General features: G+C 38.1%; 2 protein-coding genes across 2 annotated transcripts in view; both read right to left on the reverse strand.

The window, feature by feature from the left end:
- Window positions 1-17,261, reverse strand: part of LOC131944081 (uncharacterized) — a 42,118-nt gene extending 24,857 nt beyond the window's left edge. The window contains exons 1-12 of the mRNA XM_059304622.1: window positions 17,173-17,261; window positions 16,252-16,363; window positions 8,645-8,771; window positions 8,080-8,312; window positions 4,443-4,709; window positions 3,613-3,741; window positions 3,032-3,301; window positions 2,299-2,431; window positions 1,661-1,878; window positions 1,078-1,341; window positions 697-840; window positions 169-441 (exon numbers count right to left, since the gene is read on the reverse strand). Of these exons, the coding sequence (XP_059160605.1) occupies window positions 169-441; window positions 697-840; window positions 1,078-1,341; window positions 1,661-1,878; window positions 2,299-2,431; window positions 3,032-3,301; window positions 3,613-3,741; window positions 4,443-4,709; window positions 8,080-8,312; window positions 8,645-8,771; window positions 16,252-16,342 (2,149 nt within the window). The 5' untranslated portion in view covers window positions 16,343-16,363; window positions 17,173-17,261. The remainder of the gene's footprint in view (window positions 1-168; window positions 442-696; window positions 841-1,077; window positions 1,342-1,660; window positions 1,879-2,298; window positions 2,432-3,031; window positions 3,302-3,612; window positions 3,742-4,442; window positions 4,710-8,079; window positions 8,313-8,644; window positions 8,772-16,251; window positions 16,364-17,172) is intronic.
- A 7,648-nt stretch (window positions 17,262-24,909) lies between these two features.
- The window catches only part of LOC131944176 (uncharacterized), a 36,044-nt gene continuing 34,871 nt past the window's right edge, over window positions 24,910-26,082 (reverse strand). The window contains exons 45-47 of the mRNA XM_059304737.1: window positions 25,683-25,773; window positions 25,521-25,540; window positions 24,910-25,396 (exon numbers count right to left, since the gene is read on the reverse strand). Of these exons, the coding sequence (XP_059160720.1) occupies window positions 25,263-25,396; window positions 25,521-25,540; window positions 25,683-25,773 (245 nt within the window). The 3' untranslated portion in view covers window positions 24,910-25,262. The remainder of the gene's footprint in view (window positions 25,397-25,520; window positions 25,541-25,682; window positions 25,774-26,082) is intronic.

Raw genomic sequence — 26,082 nt, forward strand, 5'->3', positions numbered from 1 at the left:
ATGCTTTTTGGCGAGCAAACACAGATAAAAAATGTTTGTTCTTAAACACGGGTATTTTTAGTTAAAAGGGATGTTTATTTCACTTATATATATATATATATATATATATATATATATATATAGAAATACCTAAAAACATAGAAGAACATTCACGATTAAATGGATTACCTAGTTGCACACAGGTCCCATCGCTTGATTCATAATACCCATAATTGTTCTCGCATGGGCAAATATACCCTCCAATTGTGTTAGCACAGATACTGTTTTGTCGACAATTGTATGTTCCTTTGGTGCATTCATCAACGTCGTCAGTACATTTGGACCCAGTAAAATTTGACGTGCAGTTGCAAGTGCCATATCTCTTGTGGCAAGACAGAATGTTGCTATGGACACAAGGACAATCTAACCTGCAGTCCGGTCCATAAGTTAAGTTTGTGCAATCTGACAATTGTGAAAAATTATTAAATTATGTTATCACTGTGTAGTATTATCATAGTGTGACACTTATAATCATTATAAATAACTTTTAACTTTACAATACTCCACTTATAAAATATTAGTTATATTTTCCACTTGTCAACTGGTAGGTCGATTAATTTAAATATTCTATCATGCACTTTCTAAAATATGATCACATTGTTTGCCTACTCTATACTCGAAATCTAAAATAACTGCTTATCAAAATCGTTTACTAACCAAAACATTGATCCCCTTGTAGCTTCATTCCCATTGGACAATAGCACATCTCTACAGGTGAACTTTGACCTTGTGGTGTTATGCTAACACATACGTGGGAGCAATTTCTCTCAGCAGACGTTGGACATTCAGCACCAGGACTTACTGTTGACAACATCATTTACTTTATTTTCATATAATTGTATTTGAGCATAAATTAATACAGGCTACATAAAACAACCACAGTTAACTCTAAAAATAACGTTAGCTTGTTTAAAAATGGTAAACTTTATTGAAAATATTTCGCTATTAATCTCTATTTCATTTTTTTTTTATAAAAACTGTTCTAATTTAAATAAAAAGTAATAATTTATCTGTAATATTTCTAATTTTATAACTTACTAACGCATGACGCATTGTCAGGTGACTTGACCATTCCTTCTTTGCACAAACATTCGTAGCCGCCAATTAGATTATTGCAGTCTGTGTAGTCAGGACAAACCCATGGTGTCTCCTGACATTCATCCACATCAACCGAGCAGTCAGACGATTTCCAGGTCGGCTTGCAGACACACTCACCAGTGAGGCTCATGCATTTTTGTGAGTTTGGAATCACACAAGGGCAAGGTGTTGAGCAATTGGCATCATGGAAAAATTCGGGACACTCTTAGTAAAGATAAAAAAAAAATCTGTCGTATAAAACATGAAAAGATTTAAATATCAATTGTAAACAAAAAACTATATGAATTAAACAGAAGAACTTCAAAATATTTTAAGTTATTTTATTCAAATAAATATCATAGGCAATATCTTCAATAATATTTTTAAAAATAAGTAAACGGTCTAATATTTTGAACTATATTTTCCAATAATATTCAAATTAGTTATGTTACATGTTTCACTGTATACACGAAAGTACAATATATTAAGCAAGTGGCATTTCATTTTATAAAACACATACTAAACCTATACATCTTAGTATTACCATGCATCCAGTAAGAAGCAGTAAAACCAGTAGAATAAGTTGTGTACTGTACAGCGTTTCTAGTTATAAACATTTTATTTCCCGAAGATCGAATAAGTTGAATGTTAGAATTAGCATCATAATACTGATCATAAAACGCTGCTAAAAGATTTGAACTCGAGTTGACTCCATCGTAAACATAAAGAGAGTGGTAAACCCACTGATATTTAAAGCGCAATCTGAAAACAAAAAAAAGCAAAAAATTAATGCAGGTATATTAATTACAAGCAGATGAGCTCCATAATATTAATTACAAGCAGATGAGCTCCAGAGCTGCATAAAATCAGTAATCTCAATATTATGAAAATCCTATTTTTTGCAGAAGTTTTAAGAAATCTGATATTTGGGTATGCCAGTCTGTCACCAGGTTATGTATACCGTTAATACAGTATGAGCGTAATGTAATTAAAAGATAGGCGAATCAAAGAAATATTTTTTTGAGAAAAGCCAGTGTGATTGCTATTAGGAAGTTACTGTAAACTAAAGTGTTTTATTTTTACTTATTAAATTTTACAGCAATGACAGGTTGATCGATTCACGTGAATCTTCACTAGATATAAAAATATTTCAAAGAATTTTATTTTATTTTATTGACTTACTGTAAAGTGACAAGCTGCCCAGGAGCGGCTTGTAATGTCCAGTTACATATTTGTGTCTGCACATTGAAATATTCTTGAACATAATTGTCAGATTCTATTATCCCGGTAGACATCTGCAAAGTTTTACCACATTCTGAAAACGAAATTTGCCAAAATGTTGTAAATGCGAATTCCCATTGTGGTCATCAAGCAATATGTTTTAGAGGTAGTTTGTAGTAATTGATTAATGATGTCGAGCTGTTAATAATGGCATATTGAAGTGTGTATGCTTTGTCCACCCTTATAACCAACCCCCTAAATTAAGCATCAATATGATGTAAATGTAAAACGAATTTTTTTAAACCATATCTATCACACATCTTAATTAACAAAAAACGTGCTACGAGTCTATTAAGCAATAAAAGGAAATATAGAAAGTATTTTTTAAATGAAAGTCGTGTTAGGTGGGAGAGGTCACTGTTGCTAAGGGCTGGACTAAGGGCAAATGATGTTCGTCAGCTGGAGACATCAACCCATGTAGGAGAGAAAACGCCAAAATCAAGCAGCTACTGCATTGCAGATTATTCTTGGGTGGACAAGGGCTAAAGAACCAATTTAGAAAGGAAGTCGGAGTCAATGGCAGTGTTAGGTATAACATTATGAACAATATTTGTAGGAGGGAAGCAAACTACAATTAAGAAAACAAAAAAAAGAAAGAAAAATGAAAACTGCTTGAATAAATTTGCTCTCTTACCATCGCAAAATGTCTTGTTGAAAGACTCGAAGTTTTTTATACATCTACAGTCGAAAGATCCCTCGGTATTGTAACACACAGCGTTGTCGTGTCCTACTGTACAAGGTGGTTTCTGTAGAATACACTCATCAACATCTTGTTCACAGTTTTTTGCAAACCACTCCAGTTTACAGTTACACAGTCCCGTCACTTTGTTACAGGACTTAGTGTGATCAGGGACACAACTACAGCTATGTTCACAGTTGTCTCCAAAGGTCCAATCGTCGCATTCTATTTAACACAAAAATTAATTGTTAAAAATAATTAAATTTACAGTAATTTAATATTTAATTAAAAAATGGTTTAAAAATATATTCATAATAATATATACTTAATGTTTAACAACTATTAATGCATTGTTATATAATGAAGATGAATTAAAATAATCTTTTTTTTTTAATTTGGCTTTTGGCAAATATTTTTGAAATAACAGCAGTGCATTTAATATTTTCTGATAAGTATTTTTGAATAAGAAAAAATCACTCTATATTTTACAGTGTATGCCGATATAATAAAATTATGTCAGTAAAGTAAACACCGACCTTGGCAAGTCTTGTCATCTGTAGCACTTAACCTCATGCCTCTAGGACAGTAACAAACTTCCGTCCATGGATCTGTTGATGTCACGCCGCAGGCATGGGAACACGTTTTTGTCTTGCATTCTTTTACATCTGTGGGTAGGTTAGTTTTTATCAGATCATATTGTATGTTTCTCACAAAGACCGGGTGGCCTACTAGTAGACTTAATGTCCAAAAAAACGTGATTTTTTATTGGACATTGGCCCGATGGTTCATGAAATGGTTAGTGGTCACCGATCAAAGTCCGAGTTAGAAGATTATGAGCATTTTTATGATGCAAGCTGGGAGCTTAAAAACGAGAGATTGATGTTCCGCGGACGCTTAGCCTAGTCAAAGAGTTTTTGTTCGGAGCAGTGTTTCTTTCATGTATCTTTCTCGGTGGGAGAGGGGGACGGGGGATGGGGCTTACTAAATATTCGATGCGGAGGGGGCGGGAGACACGATTAAAGTATATATTTTGAATATAAATAATAATGCATCAAGAAATTATGTGTACATTCTTTCTTTTTTTTTCTTCACAAGTTATAATTTGATACATAACCTTTCCATAAAAGTGTGCAATTAAAAAAAACGTAAAGTTATAAAAATTTTAAGCACATTTCAAATATTGGTTGATGAATTCATGTCTGTATCGCTCATATAAGCACACATATAACAAACGCATATATATATATATATATATATATATATATATATATATATATATATATATATATATATATGGGCACTTAGTTTTTTATTCTACTTTTAAAAATGTGTCAAGAGTAAATTAGTATACACTAGATTCTATTACCGTAACAAGCTCCGGTTGTGATGTTTTTCTGTAGCCCAGGTTTACACAAACAATCGTAGCCAGCCTTGGTGTTGCTGCACACAGAGTAGACATCTACACATATGTTTGGGTCCTCACACTCGTTGATGTCCACTGAACAGTCCCGGCCTAACCATCCCGGTTTGCAGTTGCAGCTGCCGTTTTGGTTGTTGCAGTATTCTGTGTTTTCTTGGTCACACACGCAGGGTGTCTGGCAGTAATCAAGTCCGTAGAAAAATTCTGGGCATGCTGTAGAGAATTGGATTGTGATCAAGTTAAAAAGTTGTGTGCGTGTGTGAGTGTGTGTAGGTGTGTGGTTACAAAATGGAATGATAGAAGAAAAATATACAGGGGGAAATATTGTGTCGTTATGCATCTTTCGTGCATCTCTTTAGGTGGCGCAGCACATCCCCCCCCCCCGAAGCATATCCACAACATCCACCACGAAAGAAAAAGAAAATATGTATATGTATATATATATATATATATATATATATATATATATATATATATATATATATATATATATATATATATATATATATATATATATATATATATATATATATATATATATATATATATATATATATATATATATACTAGCGTACCCGTCCCCCGCGCGTTGCCGCGAGGATAGAAGAAAGTTTGACGAATGTATTAGGATTTCACCAACGCGTTACCAATCATATGTTCTTAGACGCGTGACCGTCTTTTCTAAAAGTGAGTTATTTAAATGTAAACAATGCCTGCGCTTGGATCATAAATATCGGGACACGGGTTTACCTACACTACCGCATGAAAACATTGAGTGTACATTAATCGCTCACCGAAATGATATGGTAGAATACACTTCGGTGACCACCCATGTGTCAGAGACGTAGAGGGGCGCTCTCAGGGCCCCCACCCCCCGATTACACTACCGCATAGGCGCGGCGTACGACCCCTGGCTCCTTAAAACTAAAAGGCGCCATCGGCCAAATAGCATCCTGTTAATAATGATGCAGATTTCGTCATTCGCTAAAGTGACACAAATTAACAGGATTTTTTTCTTTAACACGTAAAAAAAGTATTTGACGTGTTTTAAACATCAGTGTGACTGATCAATATGCTAGCGTTACTAATGGTCTATTGTTAGATGCTCGATCACAATTTCTGACTGAATTGTCTAATAATAGATGCTTATTGCATCATTCGCAAAGTGACGAAACTCTAGAGTAGGCTCCTCACATTCAAAAAGTTATTTTTTCATCTTTGGCAAGGTGACGAAAATGTACAGAAGGATTTCCTCTCGTTACAAAGTTATTTTTAGAAGCCTGTTGTAGTTTTACCGCTGAATATAGTAGTACTCCTTACTCGCAATGCAGGACGCTCGATTAACGTATGCTAAGTGCCAACATAGTCGCTCTAAAACTCTGGGCGCCAAACCGTGTATTGACGAAAGTTGTACCCTATATGGCGCCGCCCTTATGAAACTTTAGTTCTCTTTTTCGCAGAAATATTCTCGGGATTATTCTCATCTGATCCCTAAAGTTTCATGGCACTCGGATGAACCGCATCCGATTTTTTTTTATATACCGTGTATAGAGAAAAAAAATCGCTCCCCCCCCCCGGAGGGCGCCGCCCTTGCAATAATAAACAATATTTTTTTGCAGAACCCTACTATTAAGTGATCTTATCATCTCTCCAAACTTTCATGGTACACGGATGAACGGTGTGAAACCGAAATAGACTTTTATTTTTATAAACCGTAGGCCTATATAGAGAAAAATCGCAGCCTCCCGTGGCGCCGCCCTAGCGAAATTTAAAAAGGATTTTTTTTACAGAACCCTTCCCTGAATTGTTCTAATCAACTCCCTCAAAGTCTCATGGCTATCGGATAACGGTGTCACACCTTTTATTTTTATATACCGTATATAGAGAAAAATCGCACCCTCCCGTGGCGCCGCCCTTGCGAAATTAAAAATGATTTTTTTACAGAACCGTTTCCTAGAGTTTTATAATAAACTCCCCAAAGTTTCATGGCGATCGTGTGAACGGTGTCACCGCAATTCACTTTTATTATTTTTATATGCCGCATATTGAGAAAAAACAAATCGCGCCCTGCCGGGGCGCCACCCCTGCAAATTTGAAAATGTTTTTAGCGCAGAAATCTTCCTAGTAGTATTCTCTACATGTTTCCAAAGTTTCATGGCGATCGTGTGAACGGTGTCACCGCAATTCACTTTTATTATTTTTATATATGTATTATAGAGAAAAATCGCACCCTCCCGTGGCGCCGCCCTTGCGAAATTACAATTATTTTTTTACACAACCCTTCCCTAGAGGGTTATAACGAACTCCCCAAAGTTTCATGGCTATCGGATGAACAGTGTGAAATCAAAATAGACTTTTATTTTTATATATGGTATATAGAGAAAAAACAAATCGCGCCCTGCCGGGGCGCCACCCCTGCGAATTTGAAATTTATTTTTCGCAGAAACCTCCCCAGGAATATTCTCAACAACTTCCCGAAGTTTCACGGCGATGTGATAAGAGGTGTGGTAATGCATAAAAGACACACACACAGACACACATACATTGCTTTATATATATATATATATATATATATATATATATATATATATATATATATATATATATATATATATATATATATATATATATATATATATATATATATACATATACATATATATATATATATATATATATATATATATATATATATATATATATATACATACATATATATATATATATATAATTCTCTTTATGGGTAAGACGATGCAAGCTGACTATCTAACCCACATCGCACCCCCTCACTCGCTCTCCAGGCATGCGCAACAGACCATTTCTCAACCACCCCCACCCCTACCAGTCAGTTGAGCTATGGTTCACCCCAAATGTTTACAATAGTAGAGCCGGTCGATGCCTATTAGGGGCAGATAATTTAGCTTTTAAACGATTTAAAACTGTGGTAAGAAGTTTAGCTTGGTCTTTTTTGTCGTCTGTAAACTGTCGTCACGGACGGCTGCTTTTACGGGGCGCGTAGAAAATAAAACAACTAAATAGTGGCGTATGCTACACCGCGGGTCGGCTCGTAATTTTTTTTTAATACAATATTTAACCAGTATCCGACCCCATGGAAATTTAAGTCCGCCAAAAATGTCTGAAAGAAGCACTGCCTTTGTGTATTAATTAGGACGAGCACATAAGAAAGTATCGTTTTTATAGGGCAGATAAATAGGTTTCATATGTTTATTGGTCTCGGCACATTCAGGAAGGATGTGGTCAGCATAATCCCCAGCCGTCGTTACTTTACCTACTGTGAATCAGGTACACATCAGAGCTGGATGGACTCAGGGACCGCGATCTGAACTCGGGATCTTCCGGCAAGCATGCGAGCACTCCACCATTCAACCACGCTGTCCCATCTAGCCCATTAGGGATAATTTTTTTTTCAAATGTGTTGTATTTTTCTTTGTACTTCGGTTTAAAAGATACCTTAATTTTACGTTTTGTGTTGTTTTTTTACCTATGTTTATTAAAACCGTGTATTCTTGTAAGCCTATGTCGCAATAAAAATTAATTATGCATGTACTATGTAAGTTCTTACTCTGAGCCCAATACGAGGCGCTAAACCCTGGCCTTGACCCCGATGAATCGGATCTCATCTCGATATACAACTGGTAGCCGGTGGTCCTCACAATAATGTTGGCGGTGCTCGCGTCATTTTGGTACCCACAGTACGTGCCAATCAAGGTGGATCCAGAGTCTGGACCGTCGTACAAATTGACGTAATCGATACAGTATTGGTCGTAATACCGTTCAAGATCAAGCCTTTTAAACCTAAAAAAAAATATTCACAGTCAAAAACTTGTGCTCAATTAGGTTGACTTTAACCATACATGAAAAAGTGGATGGTTCGCTACACCATAACTATGGGACTAATTTTGATAAGATGAAAGCAATATTATTATTAAAATAACCTGGAAGTTCAAATGTAAACAAATTTAATAACCAATAAAATTAAAACGGATGTCTTCGAAATATTTAAACATTATTTTATATTGTCATCATCGAATACTTTATGAAATCAAACATCTAGGATTACTTTGAGTAAACTACAGTAATATTGTACCTGTAATTCGATGATTGGCATACACATTTGTTTTATTTACCTGAAATCGATAACTTGTGACACAGAAACGGTGACGGTCCATCCGCAGATGGTATTGTCAGGATATGACTCTGGGAAGTTGGGAGACATGATTGCTCCAGCCTGGTCAGTCAATTTGCCGCCGCAATCTGAATGTTCAAAATAAATTATCATATATGTAACTGGGGTAGGCCTAACTACCAGTTACAAATGATAACGAACGAGAAGCCGAAACGCAGTGTTGGTCTGATGCAACCGATAACAGGTGGCTTATTGGGTCGGGCTGATAACAACCTCAAAGCCAACGCGTGCTATTTTGGGAAACGGTATTCAGACGGCCTGTCAACTTTGATGGATAGGACGCAGATGTTATTTTACGGTCTGTACGTTTGAACTACGCAACTGGTGGTCGGAGATCGAGTACAAGTATCGATTACGGAGGAATACAAGTACGGAAACGAGTACGGATACAAGGCATAAATAGGAGGGGACAGCAGGACTCGTTCTCTCTCTCTCTTCCCGTTTCAGCGAGCTCTCTTCCATCTTCATCGCTCGCTTAGATCAGTCAGTCTGTGTGACTATGTCAAGTCGGTTATAGAACGGGTTAGCCGTATTGTGTTAAGGAGGATTATAGACATGTGGATTCAGTTATATAAAGCCTAGTGAAGGACTGTTAGGGGTCAGTTGATTCAGACTATTATTGAGAAGCATTCCTGTTGATTTATTGTGTTATTATGAAGCATTTCTTGATTCATGTAATAAAGGATCAATAGCGAACCTGCATCTTGAGTATCTATACTGTGGTCAATGTTGTCTAGAATGAGTGGTTAAACTCGTTAACACGTGGCACTACAGGCAATTAGGTCTCATTACATGTGGCGTTGCGAGCATGGTAACTGTTGGCTCGTTACAATTGGCGTTGTCGGCAGGATAAATGTTCGCTCGTCACAATTGGCGCTGCGAGCAGGGTAACTGTTGGCTCGTTACAATTGGCGTTGTCGGCAGGATAAATGTTCGCTCGTCACAATTGGCGCTGCGATCAGGATGAATTCAACTAGACTTGCCGTTTAAGGCACCTATAGTCAACCTTGTGCATAACTGTGTTTAGTGTGTGTGTGAATTCGGACATTCAGGAACTGTGAAAATTGAGGAACGAGGAAAAATTTTTTCATACACACACGGTAAGAAAGAACTCTTTTTTTTTTAGTACTTAAGGAAGAAAATGTCTACTCTGGACGAGAAGCAGACCCATATAGTGGTCCTACCCAGAGAGTCCCATATTAACAAATTTTACGGGGACGGAGACCCAACTTTAACCAACAGGTTCAGTGAAGAGGTCAAAGCGGCCTGGGCCTCGAGACATATGTCACCAGAGGAAAGATTAAGACTGCTGATGGGTAGTATAGGTGAAACGGTTAGGGCAGAGGTTAAGTGCCACGATAGGACCGTCCAATCAGATCCAGATAAGGTGCTGGATCTGATTATGGAGACCTTTGGGGAGAGACGGTCGGGAGTGCAACTGCTATCGGGATTCGTGGGCTTAAAGCAGAGAATGGCGGAGAGTGTGATGGAGTACTCACACAGGATGAACAGGGCCTTTGATTTGGTAAAGGGCAAATCACCGGACATTGATGTACGCCTACTGAGGGACCATTTCATCGAGGGGCTAGCAACCCCGATCTTAAGGAGAGAGTTGAAAGAGGAGGTCCACAGAGACCAGCAGTTGACCTTCCTTCAGGTCAGGAACTCAGCGATCCGCAGGTCCGAGGATGAGGACCAATCGAACTGTTCGGTGGACAAAGTCTCTGTGCCTCAACAGAGACAATCCCCACCCACAGGGGCCGACACGATGGAGACCATGATGGCTCAACTGTTGGCCCACCTAGAGAAGGTTGACCAACGCTTGAAGTGGTTGGAAAGCAGGTCAACAGCTGAGAATCAGGAAAAGAACGGGACAAAACAGGGACGGGTTGGACGGCCGCGTCCTGCCAAGCCATCACTCCAATGGACGGCAGACGGTCGACCAATTTGTTTGTCTTGTTCACAACCCGGACATATGGCACGGTACTGCCAGGGAAACGGTCGTCCTCTGTAAGGCAGGGCCAGGCTACAGAGGGGCGAGGTTATGGCCCAAGAAGCAAAATGATGGGAGTCTGTCCCGAAATGGTGATTACGATTGGGGACATCGCGGTGAAGGCAATTGTGGATACAGGCTCCCAGGTGACGACAATCACGGAAAATTTTTACACCAAATGGATGAAAGGAAAAGACCATAGGTTGAGGTCTGACACAGGCATGCGCCTGACGGCAGCTAATGGACTAACCATTCCATACTGTGGTTATTTTCTGGCGGATGTCGTGGTGGCAGGACATAGGTTGAAGCAGGTTGGGGTGTTCGTTACGAAACACAACCTAGAGACAAATGTGTCAAATATACCTTGCCTGTTGGGCATGAATATTCTTGGCCAGTTGCCAGAATTTCTTACAAATATTGTCGGATCGACCACACCAGGTCGGGGATCCAAGTTGGCCAGGTTTGCCAAGACCAGAGGAAGGACAGCAGTCCCGGCAAACACGGTCAAGGCAATCACATTAAAAATTGGTGATAGAAGCGTGAATGGTGATGTGATGATAGAACCATGTGGCGCCGCACTGAGGGCAGGCGTCGTGTTACTGCGGACATACACATCAGCGGAAAACGGACTAGTTCAAGGGTTGGTAGCAAATGTTTTGGATGAAGAAATTTTTATACCGCCTAACACTCTGGTAGGAGTACCACAGAACGTCGAGGTACAAAGGTCGGCACAGTGCATCGAACTGATCAATACCAGTAGTAATGAAGTAACAATTAGGTCGGTCAATGTGACGGCCGAGGTGAAGAAAGAAGATGGCCGATCATATACATTCCCGGAAACTGAGGACCCAAAACTAAATGAATTGCTGAAGAAATACAGTGATATATTTGCCTCGTATGAGGGTGATTTGGGGTACACGGAAGTAATAAAACACCAGATACCCTTACTACAAGACAAGCCGGTGGCGCAACCTTATCGAAGATTGCCACCAAGTCACTACTCTGCGGTGAAAGCACACCTGAACGATCTACTAAAAAAGGGAATTATTACAACCAGTACGAGCCCACATGCGGCACCGATTGTAGTGGTAAAAAAGAAGTCAGGGGAGATAAGACTGTGTTGTGATTACCGGAAATTGAACAATATTACAAGAAGGGATGCATTCCCCTTGCCTCGTATTGATGAATGTCTTGATGCGTTGGGGGGAGCAAGATTTTTTTCTACCTTGGATTTGGCCAGTGGCTACCACCAAGTGGCCATGCACCCCAACGATCAACATAAAACTGCATTTATTTCTCCACTGGGACTGTACGAGTGGACCCGTATGCCGTTTGGTCTAACTAATGCACCTGCTACATTCCAGCGAGTAATGCAGAGTGCTATGAGTGACTTTCTATTTCAAATAATGTTGGTGTATTTGGATGATATTCTAGTTTACTCAAAAACTTGGGAGGACCATCTAAAAAGATTAGAACAAGTGTTTCTCCGTCTTAGGGAGATAGGAGTAAAGCTGAACCCAGACAAATGCTGCTTTGGTTTGAAATCGGTACATTTTTTGGGTTACGTGATTTCGTCGGATGGCATCGCCACTGACCCAGATAAAATTGCAGCTGTTAAAGAATGGAAACAACCAACAACTACGGTAGAGGTCAGGTCATTCTTGGGCTTTGCTTCCTATTATAGAAAATTTGTGCCGGGTTTTGCAAAAATTGCCGCACCATTGCATGACTTGGTAAACAAAATGACAAAGAAACACAGTAAGGAGAAAAAGAAAGGTAAAACACAACTGATAGGTGAACTATGGACTGATGAATGCCTGAACTCGTTTAAACTCTTGAAAAAGGCCTTGACAGAGGCACCGATATTGGGATACGCGGACTTTGACAAACCATTTCGGTTAGAAATTGACGCCAGCTCGAAAGGTCTGGGAGCTGTGCTATCACAACAACAAAAGCAAGGTTTCAGGGTTATTGCTTATGCAAGTCGAGCTCTGAAGGAATCAGAGAAGAACATGACAAATTACAGCGCCATGAAACTAGAACTTTTGACATTAAAATGGGCTGTGACTGAAAAATTCAGGGACTATCTCTTGGGTGCTAAATGTGTGGTATACACTGACAATAACCCCTTGAGTCACCTAAAGACAGCAAAGTTGGGATCCATCGAACAGCGATGGGCAGCAGAATTGGCACTCTTTGACCTAGAGATAAAGTATCGCCCGGGGCGGTCCAATGGCAATGCGGACGCCTTATCAAGGAATCCTTACGAGAGACCGGGTGATGAGGAAGAAACACTGACAGGAATATGTGAGGTCAGAGCGTCAACAGATATCCCTCATGGGGTACAAGTGATGCAAAACGGGCAGACCGGGGTGGAGCACATATCCACGGAACCCGAACATATGGACAGTAGTGATTTTAATTGCCTTAATCACCAAAAGATAAGAGATGCCCAGAGAACGGATAGTGGCTTACAACCGCTATTGAAACACGTCCAGGAACAAAAATTCCCAGGAAGAAGGGAAAGAGAACAATTTGGTCGAGAAACAAAGAAAATACTGAGTCAGTGGAACCGTCTCAGTATAAAGGATGGTGTTCTCATGCGGAGAATTCATGACCAAATTGATGGCACAATACACCAGGTGGTGGTGCCGGGACAATTACGAGGAGAAGTGCTAAGGTTGGCACATGACAGGGCAGGACACCAGGGTCAGGACAGAACCCACAAAATATTACGACGGAGGTGTTACTGGCCCAATATGGAAATGGAGGTCAAACGCCATTGTGAGTCTTGTGTGAGGTGTCAGCATGCGAAAATGCCAGTTGTCAAAATGAGACAGCCATCAGGACACCTACTAGCGACAAAACCACTAGAGATTGTGGCTATGGACTTTACGTCGTTGGAGCAATCATCGGATGGGACGGAACATGTGTTGGTAATGACTGATGTATTCACCAAATGGACTGTGGCGGTGCCCACACGAGATCAGACTGCCAAAACAGTGGCAAAGGTCTTATTACAACATTGGTTCATCAAATATGGCATACCAAGACAATTACACTCTGACCAAGGAAGGGCCTTTGAGTCAGAAGTAATTAACCAACTGTGCAACCACTACGGGATCAACAAATCTAGAACAACCACATTTAATCCGAAAGGAAACGGACAGTGTGAACGGTTCAACCGCAGCATGCATGATTTGCTGCGTACGCTAGAACCTGAACAGAAAAAACGTTGGCCTGATTTTCTCCCAGAGTTGGTATATCTATACAACTGCACACCACATGCCACAACCGGCTTTTCGCCATACATGTTGCTGTTCGGACGAGAGGCTCGACTCCCTCTTGATTTGTTCCTAGGAAAAAGGGAGAGTATGACTGGCTCATACACCGCACTGGAATATGTGAATGAACATATGAGAAGAATTAGAGAAATGTACAGGGTAGTACAGGAAAGACTAGAACATGAATCTCGGCGAAGGGAACCGCCGATACAGACGAAGGACCCGCCACTCAAACTGAATGACAGGGTATTACTGCGTAGCCACCCGTTAGGCAGAAACAAAATCCACGATCTCTGGGGACAGGAGATATGGCAAGTCGTGGAGATGCCTAAAGCAGCAGGTGGCCCCTTTAAGATAAGACCCATCGATCACGCCAAACCGGATCGGTGGGCGAATATTGCTCAATTAAAGAAATATTGGAATAGGCAAGAAGAGCAGTTACACACAGAGAAACCCAAGACAATTAGGGAACCGGAAGTTACAACGGAAATTCACATACCCATTCCGGAACCATATCACCATCAACAGAACAACAGCGATACGCAAGGGGAGGATACCGGCAACAATGAGGATCCCGGTCCCTCCAGAAGCAGAGAGACGGTAGACCATCAGATAAGTGGTCCGCGGAGAAGTTTAAGGAACAGAAGGAATACGAAATTTTTTGTCAGCAACCATCAATTCTTTCATGGTCGCGCTGGTATGAAAACAGACTGTTCAAAGAGCTATAGAAGTGAACTGGTGAAGGCACCAAATGGAAAGGGTGGATGTGAATTCTAGAACTGTTTTGTGTCTCAGGAAGATGATGTAGACACAGTTGATATGTGAAATAGGTAGAACTGTCAATCGTATACGAATGGAACGTCGTGGACAGTGAGTGGAACAATAGATTTTTTTTTCTACGACTGTGCGATTGACTTTGGAGGAGTGCACCTGCCAGGCGTTGTTTGTGGTTGAAAACACACAAAAAAAGCAGGGGTGGATGTAACTGGGGTAGGCCTAACTACCAGTTACAAATGATAACGAACGAGAAGCCGAAACGCAGTGTTGGTCTGATGCAACCGATAACAGGTGGCTTATTGGGTCGGGCTGATAACAACCTCAAAGCCAACGCGTGCTATTTTGGGAAACGGTATTCAGACGGCCTGTCAACTTTGATGGATAGGACGCAGATGTTATTTTACGGTCTGTACGTTTGAACTACGCAACTGGTGGTCGGAGATCGAGTACAAGTATCGATTACGGAGGAATACAAGTACGGAAACGAGTACGGATACAAGGCATAAATAGGAGGGGACAGCAGGACTCGTTCTCTCTCTCTCTTCCCGTTTCAGCGAGCTCTCTTCCATCTTCATCGCTCGCTTAGATCAGTCAGTCTGTGTGACTATGTCAAGTCGGTTATAGAACGGGTTAGCCGTATTGTGTTAAGGAGGATTATAGACATGTGGATTCAGTTATATAAAGCCTAGTGAAGGACTGTTAGGGGTCAGTTGATTCAGACTATTATTGAGAAGCATTCCTGTTGATTTATTGTGTTATTATGAAGCATTTCTTGATTCATGTAATAAAGGATCAATAGCGAACCTGCATCTTGAGTATCTATACTGTGGTCAATGTTGTCTAGAATGAGTGGTTAAACTCGTTAACACGTGGCACTACAGGCAATTAGGTCTCATTACATGTGGCGTTGCGAGCATGGTAACTGTTGGCTCGTTACAATTGGCGTTGTCGGCAGGATAAATGTTCGCTCGTCACAATTGGCGCTGCGAGCAGGGTAACTGTTGGCTCGTTACAATTGGCGTTGTCGGCAGGATAAATGTTCGCTCGTCACATATATATATATATATATATATATATATATATATATATATATATATATATATATATATATATATATATATATATATATATATATATATATATATATATATATATATATGGATGTGTGATATCGATGTGTGTGTGTGCGTGTGCGTGCTAGTGTGCGTGTGTGTGTGATATCTTTTTACAAAGTGCAGACCGATAGTGTTCTCCTCTTGAAAAATAAACTGTCACTTGGACAAAACCCGATTCAATTGGTTAAATGTTAACTTTTCGAATACCCTTTAACAAGTTTTAGCAGATCGACTTACGTGTTGGAAATCTGCAGCATCAGACATGTTTTATTTTTATGTACATCCAGCCCAAAGTAAAAGATGCTTACTTACATTTGTACAGATTCAAGACTTTTGATTACTAAACGAAAATGAAATTACAAAATACACTCAGTATTACCTGTAAAAGCAGAGCTTCCACTGTGTAGCTGACACCATAACATCAAGAGGAAGGGGGAGGCCCACTTCACCCTCACCATGTAAGTCCACATAGCGAGAAGTTGAAACAGCACCTGTGTAAGTTATAATTTTTTATAACACAAACACTGTAAGCGTTGGGGATATACATATGGCTAACACTATGTCGTATCGTATTATGTTGGTTTACCTACCCTAACAAAATGCACTATAGACCTCTAAATTGACGGTAGTCTCAAAGTAATTTTATTAAATATTTCATTTTAAACTTGTAATTTAGAAATTAAATTCTAAATATGTGATTTACATTGTAACTCTTTTGATCATGATCAAAAACATTTACGCTTCTTGCAGCTGAAAAATAATTGATAGACCGACATGTTTCGACAGTACTGTGCATTATCTCTACCATTCACAATAACATAACTTTTACAACGCTTCAAGTTAGAATGTCAAATTAAGAGACGTTTGTAATTATTCTGTCGATAAAGCTAATCTATGTAAAATCATTTAATCAATGAAATAATTCTGTCCAATTTATACTTTTTTTCTGTGGTTTCTCCTAAAACTAGTTTATTCAACTAATGTTCGAAATTTGTAAACATTCTTAATCAAATTAATAACCAATCGCGTTGATGATATGAAGCTATTTCTGAAATGATAATTTATCATAGCAGAACAAGGCATCTGGTAATTTCTAACGTAATTACTACAATAAAAAAATACAATAATTACTACAATAAAACTGAGTGACAAGATTTGCCACATATCCACCAACAAACAAACAAACACAAAGTGCTTGCTAAACAAACTCTTGTAAAAACATAATTAATTTCGCGATTGAAATAAACAAAATCTAATACAACAATTAGCCTATACATTAGCAAATGCATTGTGTACTTACAATTTGTTAACTAAGAAATTCTCACCGAAAAAACCTAACCAACTTTTTAAAATTCTTTAATTCAGCTGTGTTTAAAATGAAACTTTTGCCCTTCAAGCTCTGCAGGCTTGATTTGTCCTAGGTGTGTGACAAGATTGCGCCCTTTATAGGAAGCTAGTAGGAAGTGTTTCTATTAATAGCTACGACTGTAAGCATGACTGTATCGGAATAGACTACTGGAAATTATTTTAAAATGGCGTCTTAATTTTAGATATCACCTTGACAATATTACGTGCTTATATCACGTGGTGCTCCGTTTACAGAGGTGACATTGACGTATGTAGGGCTTGGCAGCAGCGGTGGAAACTACCATAATTTGCCTTCTCACAGATAACAGTAGATGCTGAAGTATTAAGGATACATCGTCACTACGACAAAATTAGGACACATTTCCACTACTTACTTTATTACTTGGAAATAAGTTAATAATAATTCTTTATCATAATTTACTTGAGTAGAACATAAGATTATAACAAGTAGATGATAGCCAAAACCGAGAACTTCTTTTATTTAGCTAGAAGCGCATATGATCTACGGGATTAACAAATGCCTCAGATTATTTTGTGTTATATAAAAATTAATGTTGTATTTAAAAAAAAAACAATATATATTATTTGTTAAGCATCTGATAGGAAAATATATTAAACACATGGGATATACTTATTGCTTGTATGACCGTGTGTTCATTATAACTCCGACTGTTAGGATCCCCTTTACCATGTAAAACGTCACAAGACATAAATTAACACACTACAGTAACTGACACAAGACATGAATTGACACAATACAGTAACAGAAACAAGACATGAATTGACACAATACAGTAACAGAAACAAGACATGAATTGACACAATACAGTAACAGAAACAAGGCATGAATTAACACAATACAGTAACAGAAACAAGACATGAATTAATACGATATAGTAACAGACACAAGACATGAATTAATACGATACAGTAACAGATACAAGACATGAATTGACACAATACAGTAACAGAAACAAGACATGAATTGACACAATACAGTAACAGTAACAGACACAAGACATGACTAAACAGGTCTTGATTAGCCTGCACCAAAGGCGTACATTTAAAGCGGTTTTAAACAGCTTTAAAATCAATTAACATGCATGGTTAGATAAGCTAAAGTTGACATTTTGCCAAAAAATAATCATTATTATTTTTACTAAATTAGATTGATCGAAATTATCTGTTGATAAAAGAATTTTTAATCAGGTACAACTATTGAATATTTTTATGCCATTAATGCACTGGTCGTACTGCTTACGTTGAGTCAGTGCTGATTTAATAGATCAATGTCTCTCATTAAAATAAAAAAATCAAATATATTTATATCTGATTAAAATCAAAGACATTTCATTCTTTTATTGCGGAGCCGTCAGGATTTGTTGTACTGAATACGCATGAGGGGCTTCCCCTGCGGTAATCAACTAATGAAAGAAAACACCCAGTTCTGCTCAAGTGGATCTTAAGGATTTCCCGGCACTTAATGGCGCCCTTACCGTCACTTAGACTAATTTATTCAGCATTAAAGAAAAAAAAAACCCGCTGATCCGCTTGAGCTGATCCTAATGATATCACGGCTGTTACCGCCACTAGACTAATTATTTCAGGGTCGGGTGGGTTATCTTACGACCGTCAGCTTGTTTCAAACTGCGTCACGCTTTAAAACGGAAAATAAATCCATCAATTAGAGCGCTTCACCAGGAAGTTGCAATTAAAAAATAAATAAATAAATAAAACATAAGCTTGTAGTGTGCAACATGAGGGTGAGTTAAAATCGATGCTTAAAAACACGTTGAAAGCTAATTCCAATAATCACTGGCCCCCAACAATTGTTTTAATGTTATTCATTTTAACGAACCTCAATTTTTTTTCTAAAAAAAAAGCTATAAAACTTTAAAACGCTAATTAAAATACAAATGGAGATCAGTGTTTCTTCCAGACTTTTTTCTCCGCGGGGGGGAGGGACCATTGAAATTTTCCGGGGGGGGGGGGGGGAAGGGGCGGTAGATTTTTTTCGGGGGGGGGCGCGGACACTGAAAAGTATATATTTTCTATATAAATTTCATTTCGTTCGGAGGGGGGGGGGGGCGAAGAGATGCCTGGAAGAAACTCTGATGGAGATGATACAGTTTTTTTTTTAAATATTAGAGCTTTTAATCACTAAGTTAAAAAAATGTACTACTTAACATGAGTGGACTATAAAAAATGGAGAACTACAGAATTGTTTCATTAACTTTAATTTCGTAAAATGAATATTTCAAATGTACTTTGTAAATAATGTTATGTGTGCTATTGTGTTGACGAGTTTGTAGTTTGGGATTTTTATTCAGGTAAACAAATCATTTTTATAAATAACTAAGTGCCTGTACCTGATCAAACCTGTTTCACTGACGAATTGAATATTGGATACGACATTTTTCTGCATAAAATCAATACTATTTAATTAAGTTTCTTTGTAGATATTTCTATGTATAGACATTATGCAGACCTTTAGTCGCTGAACTTTTTTTAAAATGACGAAGTTGGTTTAAAAATTGTGCGTTCAAATTAATAAAATATCTTTAATTTTTGTCAGGTATGACCGAGTTAAGTATAGCAGTTTGATCTAGATCTGTGTTTCTTTGGAGGAGTGTCAATTATATGAGCGTTAATAACCCATGGGGTGTAGTGTCCGGTATACAGGGCCGGGGCTACCTATAAGGCGAACTAATCGGCCGCCTAGGGCGCTATTCATATGGGAGCGCAAAAATGTGTAATCGCCATAATTAAAAAGTACCTAATAATTAATAACTTTGCGTAGCGGTGCCCAGGATGAACTGTCAATTTGGCGCCTCCTCTTCAAATAAGGCCTATAAATAGTTATTCGCGTTGGTAAAAGTGCGCGCCCCTTCCCTCATTTGGACAGGCCGGGGCGCTTTTTACCAGTCACTTTGCCTTTTTTATTTTGGTGTCCCACAAATGATATAGAAAACAAATAAGTCCGTAATGTCAAGTAGCAGTCAACAATCTTATTTCGACTGTATATTATTCAGTAACTAGCTTTTTATATTATTATCTACCACATTTGGCGGCCGCCCGACCTGCCCTCCCCTAGCTACGCCTCTGGTAATATAGTGAGATAATTACTGTATTTTATCTACATCTTTTAATTTACAACAGATGATTATCTAATTTTAATGTTGATTTAGTGATCACTCCATGGCGCGTCGTGGTAATACGCGTGCAATTTCGATTTTTAATAAGGCTTGTAAGTCTCGTTTTATCTCACTTTGAGCTAGAAATCTCTTAAGCCAGGGAGAGATTTCGATTTTCAAACTATGTTAATTGTTGGCACCACAATATCTTAAACAGAATTTCAAAGTAGAATTCTACTACACTATCTTGGATATAAGTATATAGTCTATTGAAGAGAGATTTCAACAATTAGAACATTATATTCTATGTGACATCCGGTATGAAATGTACAATGTCAACAAAAAGACACCTGCTGACTGCAAAAATTTTGAAACGTCGTGGATGCATAACGCTAATAAAGATATTGTTCTGATGATTTTACAATGAGCTTCAAGTAGCAGCTTCCTAGTCATATATCACCATCAAATCTGCTTCTGTACAGTAGCGTAGCGAGGGGGGGGGGGCGGGGGGGGGGGGACATATGTCCCCGGGCGCAGACCTTAGGGGGCGCCAAAATGGGTTGGAAAAATAAATTGAAAGGTTGAGGGGGTGCAATCGAAAGTTTGAGGGGGGGGGGTGCAAATCGATACTTTGAGGGGGGGGTGCAAATCGAAAGTTTGAGGGGGGGGGGGTGCTAATGGAAATCTCGAGGAGGGGGTGCAAATCGAAAAGTTTGTCCCCGGGCGCCATGGAAGGGTCGCTACGCCTCTGCTTCTGTATATAGTACAACTAAAAAATTGGAAGATTATGTACCAACTGTTGTTGTTTTCTTTGAGTTTACTATTAACACTTCCTGTGTCCGTTGCTAGTGGAGAGCGCAGTTTTTTTAAAAAATAATTAATTACATTGGATGAACTACTATACCGCCAGTGAAAAAACAAATCGACGAGAGCATTGATTATTGAGAAGAAAATAAAAAACCTACGACCTGCATTAATGAAAATTGAGGCGCTTTAAAACTCGATTATTTTAGTCCAGAAATGAGTTTGAGCCTATCTCTGTGTGGTTTGTTGTCTCATGGTGGATATATTTTGCAATGATAAAGGTTAAATGGTTTAATTTAAAATATTATTATATGAAGGGACAACAACATGACTTTATTTTGCCGAATGTTGTTTTCTTAAATGAATGTTTAAAATGTACTCTGCAAGTAATGTTTTGTAATTCATAAACATGTTAGGACATATCATCTTATGTAAAGAATTTATTTTTCAATTAATAATACCAGACCAAGCCAGTTCAACTGTCGCATGCAATACTGGATCCGATAGTTTTATATACAATCAATAAAATTCAATTAGGTTTTATTGTAAATATTTCTATATTTATACATTATGTATATTACTTTAGTCCTTGGTCGTTATCCGAAAAAATGAGGAAGTTGGTCCAGGATTTAGAGCGTTGATAATATTAAAATGTCTTTTAGCTGTGTCCTGTATAGCCGCCTACGAATTTTAAGACTACTATAGAATAAGTTATGTGGGGTATAGGAGTCCGATAAGTGGATCATTGCGGAGGGAGTGGTTTTAGGTATGGGTCTCTGTTAAATGGATCAATAAAAAGGCGTTCGATCTGTCGATCAATATGGATTGGTGTCAATTAGTGTTCGTTAAGTGGATAGAAAAGAGAAGTGGTTGTTCGATCAAAATATATGAAGTAAGCAGAGTGGCGTCAGCTATAGGCATTCAGTCTGGGGGTAAATGAGGAAGTAGCGTCACATATAAACGTGGACCAATGTTGGAGTGGCATTTTGCATTGGCTCAAACTACTTCACTAAAAGACCTCTAAAAAAAAGCAAGAAAGATAATGCATATGTAGTAGACATCATTAGTACAGATTACGCTCCGAAACCATCCCTGTAGCTCTATTGAAACGTTACTACAAGCAACACGTCATGGAGAAAATCGATGCACGTTCCTTCACAGTAACTAGGGTAACAAACACAGGAGATTTATAAACAAAATATATTTTTTTCAAATTAATGCTTTTTAAATTTAATGTGAGTACATAAAAGGTGCTACAACCCCTACTATAGCTCCAAAAAGGATAAGGGACCAGTGCTCACTCTAAATATACTTATCCTCACTCAGAGTTTCTTCCAGGGGGGGGGGGGGGGGGAATAATATACAATCTAGCTCCGTCCCCCGAAGAAAGCCTACCGACCCCCGACCCCCCCCCCCCCCGGTGAAATGGAATTTATATAAAAAAACATATACTTTTACCCGTGGCGTCGTCCCCCGGAAAATGTTGATAGCCCCCCCCCCCCTCGAAAATATCAGGTGCCCCCCCCCCCCCTGGAGAAAAAAAATCTGGAAGAAACACTGCTTATGCTGAGCGTCATACAAGGAGATTTCGCCTTTACGGAGGATCCCTTGTTCGCAGGTTACGGTGCGTGCGTATATATGTTACGGTCAAAGCAGCCCGAAGTGCGGCCAAAGCGCGGATTGGCCGGCCAATCCGCGCATTGGCCGGCTCTCTTTGCCAAAGCCCGAAGAACTTAGCACTAAGATCGTATTTCGTACATTGGCCGGCCAATGCGCGCACTGGCCGGGATGTCCTGGCCAATGTTCTATCTAGACTAAAATGTGATCGCATTTTCATTATTCTAGGTGCGTTTTCATTGAGAGTAACGTATTCTTTAGCTCTTGTTTGTATAGCATTCAATATGCAAGGCGACATGGATCAAAAGGGCCGTCAGACCATGAGACAGACATAGCAAATGGCTGTCAAAAGAAAAAAATGTAAATCCATGTTAGTTTCCATATATGGGGTCTCGATAAAATAGTTACCGAGGAAGATCTTGAGAACATTGAACAAGAAATTGAGGTTGCCATAGATGCAACGACATCCTCAGCTAACACATCTACTGCCGTGGCGGAACGCCCAGACCAGTTGCGTGACAATAATGTGGCCAACAGATTCTATATAGTTTGTGAAAAACAGTGTAGTGCAGCTCATTCTTTTGGATCCTGTGGCAACGATGTCCATGCTATTTGTGGAATACCCAATGAAGCAGACGAAGGGTACGGAGGGAACATTACCTGCAGATTGTGTCACAACAAACAAGACATCATGGAACACAGATCAGCAGCTCATACTGGCTTGCAAACTCAAGGTGCTAAGATGCTTAAAACATCAAATACAAAATTTAAAGATGGTGAAGTGGGTGACAATGTATGCATCCGTTTTCCAGATGTTGACAGAGGTCACGGTGATCCCCGAAGCGTGATTGCAGTTGTCATGAGCGTCGAGGGCGGTTTCTACAAATTAGGAACGGAACATGGTGTTCTAAAACAACTGTATGCCAGAAGTGAGTTTTCAATTCTTCACGAAAAACTGCTCTTATTGTCGTCAGTTGGCACTGAGGAAAATTCACTACCAACCATCGCATCTTCACAATCATTGACTGGGGGCCAAGGCTACACTCGCTGCAATTGCACAACAAAGTGCACAACAAATCGCTGCTGAAAATATATTTTTAACAGTGTCCGCCCCCACCCCCTCCCGAAGAGAGTCTACCGCCCCCCGAAAATTTCAAATGCCCCCCCCCCGGAGAAAAAGTCTGGAAGTAACACTGGACAACACGTAGATTGCAAACGGAAGATAATTTATTGATGTTTTCCGAAATACGTTCTATTTTAAATCATTTACTTGTATTAGCTGTCTGATGCACATTGAAACAATTTTGTTTCATCGTGAAGTGCCTCTATTTTATTAGTGGTTTATATACCACAGCAGATTCTTCCAGGCATCTACGACTCCGACCCCTTCCCCCCAACGAAACGGAATTTATATAGAAAACAATACTTTAATCGTGTCCGCCCCTACCCCGAAAATATCAAGTGCTACCCATACCCCCACACCGGAGAAAAAAGTCTGGAAGAAACACAGTTGCACAGACATTCTTTCTATTATAGAACTTTAATAATACTGAATATATAAACAGAAATAGGTTACCATGATTCACAAAAAAAATATTTCACATTGTCAAAATTCTAGCATTCCACTGACATAAAACTTTTGGACTTGGCTTCACTAAATGGCTTTCCAGGGGATTTCTCTTTCAAAAGTTATTCCATAATCATTATGTAGGCTATGTAGGCATATTGACAAATGAAGATTAGTATATAAAATAACAGAAATGTCTACAATCCTACTTTGTATTGTAAAGTAACTCATGTTAAATTAAAAAATAAATGAAACACTAATCATGGTGTCTAATACTAGTTAAAGTAGAAAAGTATACACCTACAATTTTTATGTAACAAAAATAATGTTCCTGGTTCTTTTTTTAAATAAATCTTACAGTTTTAATAAAAGTATAGATCTACTTTTCAAAATAAATGTCATTTTATACAATTATATAACTTAATATTTAGGAAGCACAATATATGTTTAAATATCCATTTGATTACTTTATGATAAGTTGGTTTTCCCTGATTTTACAATAATAGGTTACAAATATTTGTTATAGTTTTTTATTCTATAAGTAATTTCAATGTCATTATTGCTTTAATTTTAAATACAGATTTTCTTCACTTTAATATTTATTCTTAAAGAAAACAAGTTGTATATTTAAAATGCATTGTGTTTTAATAATTTCATATCCATTTTTTGTAAATGGTACAGCATATAGCAGAATTAGTGAACACATTTCACTGCCTTCAATTGTTTATTGAATATACACATTAATAAACAAAAAAAAAAACAACTATATTTTAAATACAATGTTCCCTTTTTAAACCTGACAGTCAGTCTAATTGAAGTAGAGTTCACCAGTATCTTTAAACAAGGAAAGCAAATTACTAAATTCAAATGGTATTGTATTGTTATGTAGCCTACAGTGTCTTATAGACCTACATAAATTCTGTTGTTATTAATTTGCTGTTTTATACAGCAGTAGGTAACTATGGCAATACAGACACAGGCTAAAGTAAAGAGAGATAATCCAATTGAAAGTCCCAGGGTTAATTGCTGGCCATCTGTGAAAAATATGTTAATGTTAATTAGTATACAAGTAATGAACAAAACTTTTAATTTTTTAATTAAAAGATTAAAATATTTTTAAAATATTAAATATGATAACATTACATAAATGCAACATACCTTTAGAATCTGAGCTGAAACTAAAAATATTACAAAATATTTTTATATCTGTATGATATTAGCTTGTAAATGAAGATGTGCATTCTACTAAAATTAAATTAAAGGTAAAGAAGAAAGTAAATATGTAAGTATTTAAATGAATGAATACATATGGCTACTTACATGCAAACTGTTGTTCCATCCACCTCTACACACTCTTCATTAGATTTACATGGATTGTTCTTTTGTCTCACTGCACATGTTGCAGCAGAAACTAAATAAACAAAATACAAATGTGTTAAGTTAATTAAATCAGAGGTGTATTTAGAAAAGACAATCATAGGTCTTAAACTCCTAATAAATAAAGACATGAATTTACTAATGTTTGCATTTGTTATAGCAACCAGACATTTATTATTTGAAAACTTGTACATAAACAATAATTATACCAATAATAAAATATAAATCTTAAAAAAATTATTAAAAATAAACTAAGGTTTGATATTAATTATGTTAGAAAAAAGGAACAATTCTGGTGGTAAAATTTAATCCAATTAAATGAATATGTTACTTGATCTCCGAT

This window comes from Physella acuta, unplaced genomic scaffold (assembly GCF_028476545.2).
Source record: "Physella acuta isolate Inbredline_101_S28 unplaced genomic scaffold, ASM2847654v3 ptg000007l, whole genome shotgun sequence".
Taxonomy (NCBI): domain Eukaryota; kingdom Metazoa; phylum Mollusca; class Gastropoda; family Physidae; genus Physella; species Physella acuta.